Consider the following 8,980-nt stretch of genomic DNA (forward strand, 5'->3'; position numbering starts at 1 on the left):
TGTGATGAAAGAGGATGCTGTAGATTCGTCAGATTTTGATCCATCAGTATATATAAAAAAAGGATCAGGAATATTTTGACAAAGACGTGAGGAGTAGTGTTTTTATAACAGATATGGTACCATATAGTTAGAAGTGCGTATATTAGATCTCTTGTTATAACAACTGATCCACTCTATAAAGTGGTTTGATAAAGTTAGTTTTTTTCTAATATTTTTTAAATATATCTTTACTACATTTTGTTTACTTCTGATCACCCCACTACCATTATCTTCATAATTAAAAAAAATAAAAATTCTCATACTCTCAATGACAATCCTCCAAACGAACAATGTTTATTAAGGTCATAGCAAATTATTGTGTCTTTTAGATTTAACTTTAATTATTGGACTAAAAAAAAAAGAATGACAATTGTAAACAAAGAATGGTGATTAATGATGTTCTATGTTTCTTCTTTTCTAGCTTCTGCCGAAGCACTGACCGCCTGGATCCTGTTTTTTGGCAATGTGTGCTTCATGAACCATCGAAGGTTGGTATTTGCCAATCCGGAATACAATCAAGATGGATATTCGTTTCTAAGTAGTTTGAAAGATAGGTATTACAGGACAGATCTATACGAAAATCCTACGACGTCTTGTAACTGCAGTTGGGGGACTGTGGTGAGCTATTTCAGAATTTATGATGTTACTAGAAGTAAATTTGTAAAGACTTTATAAAAATTAAATATACGCCAATGAATTCAGTATATTTTCAATAAATTAAAATATATTATTTTTCTTAATCAATTTGAAAATGAGCAATTTCAACCCCGATCAACGCTACGGTGTATTCATGTTATATCTAACTATTACATGCCTGAGTAACGTTTTTTAATCTCTTTTTCTAGATATTAGATTATAATGTGGCTCAATCTATTGGGTTGTAAAATAATTTCGTAGCGTTTTTCAATATTTCAATCCTCTCTCTGAAAAAAAATCATGTTTACTTGGTCAATAATGTTCACATATACTTAAAAAAGGATTAGTTAAGGTGCTTTTATGCATCAGTTTCAACCGAGATTACTTATCTTTAAGTGATATTTAGCTTGCTCGAAATGGAAGAGAAAAAATTCATTTTCGTCATTTAATGTTTTTTTTATTTCCGAAAAGGAAAATCCACTGTATAGACGGTTAACAAAATTTGCTGTACCTTAACTTTTAGTCCATTTGGTTTCCTTAGTGTACCTAATGCCTGTCGACCATTGCTTCCTAATAACTTAAATAGTCGAGAGGCTTCCGGCGTGCTTTTTATGTTATTGCAGAACTTGCACCAGCCATCTCGTTTATGTCTTCTTAATTCTCTTTTATACTTATTAGAGGCAGTCTGGTATACATTCCAATCTGTCTCTAGCTTTATTATAGGCTTTTCGTGTGTCTTTTTGTAATTTAGTTTAGTCAATTCAATTGACCACCATCTGACTTTTGTACTAGACACCCTTTCCAATACACAAGCCTACACGTAGGCTGATATAACAGTCTGTATTTCTCTGGTTTCTCTGCACTGTGAGTAGAGGTTTCTCAGCCTCCAAATTGTTGCAGGCAGAAATTGTGCCTTTTAGAAGAATGGCACGCGTATTTATCAAAATTCCTTCATTATTTTCTTATCATTGGTGTGATATAAAATTATCATAACTAGCAATAAACTGACGATTTCACTTTTCTAGCCAGATAGTGAACGAATTGTAAGGACCAAAATAGTCGGAGGGCACGTGGTAAAGGGCAAAGAGAACTACCCCTTCATGGTCGGGATTCAGGATAACATCGAAGAATGCGTGTTCTGCGGTGGGTCTATTATCACAGAATATCACGTCCTCACTGCTGCACACTGCGTCTACGGTGAACAAATCTCGGACATAAGCCTAGCGTTCGGCGTCAAAGACAGATGTAGGGGTGAGTAGCAAAATTTTCAAATGCCACTCCTGAGGAATTTCTCTAATTATTCCATCACATAACAGGTTGTTACAAAATCCTTTACGTATAAACTCATTTCCAATATCAAAACCTCCATTTTAATCTTAACCCTTTTTTTTTTTTTAACTATGTTTATTAAATTATTTGCCTTTCCATTTTTCTTATAAATTACTCCTTCTAAGGTACTCCTGGAAAAAGCCACTACTAACCAATCATGAAGCCAGCAGATGAAGAACTTTGTGCAGTGGAAGGTTGAAACTGACAACGTTTTGTTTTTGATAGTTATAGAATCCGTCCGCACTTTTTACTTCAGATATACTTTATTTTATTCTTAGGGTAGGATATCGAGACTATGACATGCTATGTACAACTACTATCTACTAAGTATTATGTAGGGGAAGAGACATTATGGCCAGGCTAAGATTTTTTCTGCTATCTTAAAATCCACCTAGCAACATGAAATATTATAGTTACTATAATTAACTACTATTGTTAACGCCATAATAGATAAATTACCTTGTAAATAATTGTAAATAGTATTTAGTTTTATAGCTTTAGTTATATAGTTTTATTAGTATTTAATTTAGTTACATTTATTTTTATTTGTATCGTTTTATTTAGATTTAGTTATTTGAAAAGAAAAATGTGTAATTATATTTGTTAGTAATAATGAGTAATAGAGACAGTTGCTAGGGGTGATAATTGTTGCTAAGAGGCGTCACCCTAGCAACGGACCGACCATCTTAGTTTTTTAGAGCAGTTCCGATCAATTAGTGGCCCTGGTAGCGTCTAAGCAGCCTTGTCTGCGTTTATAGTTTAATATTTTGGACATTTTTAGTGAGTTAGTGAGTCATTACAGTTCGGAACCAGACCTTTTCTGTGTTTTGTTCTGTGCGTTCTCAGCAGCCCTGTCTGCGTTTATAGTTTAATAGTTTGGACATTTGTTGAGTGTTTTAGTCGTCACTACAGTTCGAAACCAGACCTTTTCTATGTTTCCACTTTATTACTTTATTATAACGTGGGGCGAAACGTTGGCTCAATAAAATAGTATAATTCTACTATTTGAGTTTTTTTGACCGCACCCGGACCATATTCCTTTCATCAATACCTCTGTTTATTGGTGGGCAATTAACACCTTTGGCATTTAATGCCATAAAAGGGTGTAAGTTGCTAGAGCTGCTCAAGAAAGGGTTGCATAAAAGTGAAATCATGAAAACTAGGGTCATATATTATCCCAGAATGTTTTAGTCCTATATTGCTTTATTTGAGTGATCTTTTGATTTATGTTTTTTGTAAGAACAATATTTATACTTCTTATTGAAACATCTATATTATAAAACAAAGGTAGTTATAAAGCCAAAATCACTATATGGTACTGGTACTGGTAATGGTCATTGACGGGGAGGGGGGACAAGTCCGGCAAGTGGGCCTAGTGGTCCTTTTTGCCAACCCCTGGCGATTACCTAGGTTGCTGTTGCGTACTAACCAAGGTGGGAATGTCAAGATTAGTTCTTCGTGATCGTCGAAAAATGAATGTTTAACTGTCCCATGTGGGAATTGGATATTTAGAAACTGTTAAAAAGAGGAAAACGTATAAGAGCGTGACGACAAATGGTATCGGAAAATGTTAAAAATATGTTACTAGAATGATGAAGTTACTGGCAGGTGAGAATGCGTTATAAGTCATTTGGATATTTAAAAACTGTTAAAAAGAGGAAAAGGTCTATAAAAGATATAACGAAAAATCAGTAGTTAGTGAATTTATGGTGGGAATGTTATATTTCAGGAACCACTAGAGCTACAAATGACTATTAGCACTCTAATTAAAACTAGTTGAATGTACTATACAGGAGTTTATGACCTTTATCTTCGTAATAATAGTATTTATTTTTTATTAATCTTTGATACATGAAAAACATTATCTCAGGAAAGATTACACGTAAGCAATAGGTTGTTATGCTATTAGTACAAGAGCCCAAGAGGAGAAAAAAATCAGTTATAAGAAATGGCGGTTTCAAAACATTTTAAAAGAATTTCATTCGGAGCTCTATATCTTTAAAACTACCAACAACACTAGAAAACCTAAGAGAACGTCATTTAGAATAAAGTAAATTTGCTAAAATATAATAGCAATCATCTTCTATCAAGGTGTATTCTAATAGAACTAGTCCAATGTAATAGAATTAATAGAATTTAGAAAAGTGAAAAATAGAAGGGAAAAATTAGAAGTTAATAATTATAAAATCTAAAAGATCAATAGTAGACAAAGAATAGCTGAAAAATTTCACTCCATAAAGTATCCTCATGGTCAAAATAAAAACCTGCAATTCTGTATAACCAGCCATTATAAAGTCAATTTTATCGAAACTGCGGCTATTAATTTTTTTTATACTATTTTTTTTAATATAAAAACTAAAAGATCAATAGTGGACAATGAATCGCTGAAAAATTTCACTCAGTAAAGTATCCTCATGGTCAAAATAAAAACCTGCCATTCTGTATAACCGGCCATTATAAAGTCACTTTAATCAAAATCGCGGCTTTTACTTCATTTTTTATAATCGTTTTGTATTATATCATTAGGAAAGTAATATAAGTATTACCTGCAAATAAAAACCTGCAATTCTGTATAACCGGACATTATAAGGTCACTTTAATCGAAACTGCGGCTAATAATTTTTTTTTTTATACTCTTTTTGTATTATATTATTTGATAGCAATATAAGTATTAACATTTGCTAATGGACGCTCACCGACTTATCAAGTCATCATCTATCAAGCTCTATTCTAATAGAACTAGTCCAATGTAATAGAATTAATAGAATTTAGAAAAGTGAAAAATAAAAGGGAAAAATAAGAAGTTACTTAATATAAGAACTAAAAGATGGTAGGCAAAGATTGGCTGAAAAATTTCAGTCCATAAAGTATCCTCATGGTCAAAATAAAAAACCTGCAATTCTGTAGAACCGGCCATCATAAAGTCACTTTAATCAAAATCGCGGCTTTTACTTTATTTTTTATAAACTTTTTGTATTATATTATAAATTATAGATTATATTATAGATCTTTTGTATTATAATTAAAAGAGTCCTGACAGAGCTATTTACGTTCTATAGTTCCCCAGATATCGCCATTTAAATTGCAACATTTTGTAAACAATGCACTGAAAAATCAGAAGTTAGTCAATTTATTTTTTAAAATATTTCATATCAAAAACTATTGTACATACAGATGTCTATTAACACTCAATTGCTAGTTTAATGTGCTATAAAGTAGTTTATGCCACGTATCTTCGTAGGAGTAGTAGTTATTATGATATTCGTATATGAAATGATATGATATGATATTTTGCTCATAAAATTTTATCTGAACAACTATAAATTAAATATCATAAAAACTACTACTCCTACGTGAATAAACTACTTTATAGCCCATTAAACTAGCTTTAATTTGAGTGCTAATAGACATCTATCGTCTCATATTTCCTGAGATATAGATTTCTCAAAATAAATGATCTAACTTCTGATTTTTCAGTGAAATTTTTATGAAATATTGCTATTTAAAAAACTATATTTCGGGAACTATTTACCGTTAATAGCTCTATTAGGGTTCATATTTTAGATAATTTACTGTAATTGAAATTATGTTCTCTTAGGTTTGTTAGTGTTGTTGGTAGTTTTAAAAATATAGAACTCCGAACGAAAAATTATTCCTTTTTTTTTTAAATATATGTATATATAGTTGACCGTAAAAATTGATATATAAGAAGATGGTCAAGGGTTGCGGTCAAAAGTGAAACAAAAATAGTTTACAACTATTTATTTTCCAACGTTTCGCCCCACTTTGCAGGGCTTCATCAGGGCTAAAAAGATACAAAATGAAACTATGATAAGATACAATGATAGGAATAAAAATAAAAAGATAAGATACAATGAAAAGAATAAAAAACAAGTAGCAATGGTAAGAGTAAAAGTTTCATATAAAAATACGTAAAATATAAAGCTAAAAAAGTACAGGAGATGTATATAAAACAAAAACAATACGGAAAAAAAAAATATTTTGTATCTTTTTAGCCCTGATGAAGCCCTGCAAAGTGGGGCGAAACGTTGGAAAATAAATAGTTGTAAACTATTTTTGTTTCACTTTTGACCGCAACCCTGACCATCTTCTTATATATAATTTTTTTTAAAGTTTTGAAACAGCCATCATTTTGTATTATACCAAATTATGCTTGGCAGACTCATCAATTTTGACTAGTAATAAAGCTAATCCAAATAACCCTTCCAAAATCTTGCAGTTATTTGTCATAGTTTGGCAAATCTGTTGCAGAACCTTAATACTATACACAAATTCTCTAAATAATACTAAAAAATACTTCCTAGAGAGTAGTGTAACCTTAAGGCGTATTTCTATAAAATCACTTTTATGAGGTATTAATTTATAAAATCGTTTTTGTATAGATCCAAGTAGTGATGGCCAATACATACCAATCTTAGAAACAGTGTACATACACGAATATTATTTTGCGGCGCCTAACCACAATGACATAGCTATTATTCTTCCATCACGAAAGATCATCTTCAACAATAAAGTTGGACCTGCATGCATTTACAACAAGCCAGTTGAAGACAACAGTGCATCAATACTTATTTTGGGTAAATGAATAATGTTTCTGCATATTGATTTCATAAGCATAAATTAGTCTTTAACGGTTTTAAATGTAAAATAAAAATCCCTTCTATCAGTCCGCTTGTGTTTCTCAAGGTAGTATCCTCGGTCCCATCCTCTAGCTGACATCCTAACCAATCCTAACACTATCCTCACCACTTATAGTAATGTGTGCTTGCAGTCAATAATAGCCCTTTAATTGCATCCCAAACTCTCCAATCCTATATTGAGACCTCGGAGAAAATTGGAGGATAAAAATAAAACACAAAAAATATCATCAATCACTTTTACCCTTCGTCTGACTGACCTACAGCATCCTTTAATAATGTTGCTCTTACCACTGTAGATTAGATCCGCTACCTTGGACTACATCTGAACAAACGACTAACCTCGAATCCTCACACAAGACTGGAAGACAGGAAACTGCACGTCTATTTCGACTATTGCAACACTTACTAGACGAACAAGTTTCCAATTCATTACGAAAGAATGATTTACATGACAATTATAAAGCCTATCTGGATACGGAGTTGATCTTTAGGCTCCACTAAACCTTCGAATTCCTCTCCAATCCTCTCAATCCAAAATCTTTCGTAAAATCTTCAATGCACCTTACTTTGTAACAAATCAAGTTATCCATTATGACCTTAAAGCTCGATTTGGCCAGAACCAGATACCAATCCTTCCATGCTAAACTTCTCAATCACCCAAACCCACTTGTTTCTAACCTTGCTTCTCTTTCATTTCCTGATAATCCTCTTTTCAGATGACCCGGAGATCTTTTCCTCTAGAAATGTTATTGGAATTCTATCAATGAATAGATTCTCTACATGTTTGTATCATGTCAGTTTATACCTTATAGCAAATTTACTAGTATATATTTTTATACAGTTGTAACAATAAATAAATTATTAAAAAAACAAAAGAAAAGATTAATCTGGATTTTCTTTTCTAGGAAGCTTAATTTGTAACAAATAAAACCATTCATAAAGACCTTAATGTTCCATATGTTACCGATCTAGCCCGAACCAGATATCACTCCTTCCATTACAAACTCCCTAACCACCTAAACCCACTAGTTTCTAACCTTGCTTCCTTTGCCATTCCTGACAATTCTCCGAGACGCCTGAAAAGAAGATGGCTACGAGACTTGCCGATGTCAAAACGTCATTAGAGTGCTACCAATGGGTAGTTTCTCGACACGCCTGTATCACTCCATTTTTAGGCGCTAACACCAAAATAAAATAAAATAAAATTTACTGGATGTATGTATATGAATGTACAGTTGTAAATAGCAATAAACAAATTAAAAATAATTATAAGTGCCAACGTTTCGGCCAGAATTTCTATCCCTTATAAGATAGCAACCGATGAATGAAAGGATATATGGAATGATTAGAAAATAGTTATTTTCTAATCATTCCATATGTATATATGTTAGTTAACATTATGGATACATAGTTCTAATTGACCTGAATAATTCAAGTGTTATTAGAAGATAAAGTCTGAGAAGGGTACTAATATTTTTTTTAAAATTCTGTGATGAAGAAAACTTACAATTAGAATATATATCCTTCTATATTCTATAAGTTGTAAAACAAAAATTTAGACTATATGACTATAAATGACAAAATTTCAGAATAGAAATTGATAAAATTGACAAATATGAGGATAAAATATTACATGAGTATGGGATATATCCCAAAACGTTGTAAAAATACAAAACATAATATATATTCTAATTGGAAGTTTTCTTCACCGCAGCATTTTAAAAAAAATAATATAATAAGCTTCCTAGAAAAGAAAATCCAGAGTAATCCAATTTTTTTTTTAATCGTTTATTTATTGTTACAACTGTATAAAAACATATACAACTAGTAAATTTGCTATAAGGTATAAACTGACAAGATACAAACATGTGGAGAATCTATCCATTGATAGAATTCCAATAACATTTCTAGAGGAGAAGATCTCGGGGTCATCTGAAAAGAGGATTATCAGGAAATGAAAGAGAAGCAAGGTTAGAAACAAGTGGATTTGAGTGGTTGGGAAGTTTAGCATGGAAGGATTGGAATCTGGTTCGGGCCAAATCGGCCTTTGAGGTCATTATGGATAACTTGATTTGTGACAAAGTAAGGAAGATTGAGGATTTTACGAAGGATTGGATACGAGAGGAATTCGAAGGTTTAGTGGAGCCCAAAGCTCAACTCCGTATGTCCAGATAGACCTCGTTATAGTCATGTAGACCAGTTTTTTGTAATGGTTCAAAGTTTAGACGGTTTGTCTAGTAAGTGCCGTAATAGACGGATAGACTACTTAATTTTAAGATTAATTAAGTAAGAGGAAAGAACAATTAATAAAATAT

The 8,980-nt window shown here is 31.9% G+C and overlaps 1 protein-coding gene across 2 annotated transcripts in view; it reads left to right on the top strand.

Annotated features, from left to right (window-relative positions):
• LOC106679360 (trypsin-1) overlaps positions 1-8,980 on the top strand; it is a 68,626-nt gene that overhangs the window by 50,151 nt on the left and 9,495 nt on the right. For both annotated transcript variants that reach the window (XM_067051497.1, XM_067051496.1), the window contains exons 2-4: positions 461-657; positions 1,701-1,926; positions 6,408-6,602. In XM_067051497.1, the coding sequence (XP_066907598.1) occupies positions 514-657; positions 1,701-1,926; positions 6,408-6,602 (565 nt within the window). In that variant the 5' untranslated portion in view covers positions 461-513. The remainder of the gene's footprint in view (positions 1-460; positions 658-1,700; positions 1,927-6,407; positions 6,603-8,980) is intronic.

This window comes from Halyomorpha halys, unplaced genomic scaffold, assembly GCF_000696795.3.
Source record: "Halyomorpha halys isolate HHAL.00 unplaced genomic scaffold, Hhal_1.1 Scaffold197.1, whole genome shotgun sequence".
NCBI classification, from domain to species: Eukaryota; Metazoa; Arthropoda; class Insecta; order Hemiptera; family Pentatomidae; genus Halyomorpha; species Halyomorpha halys.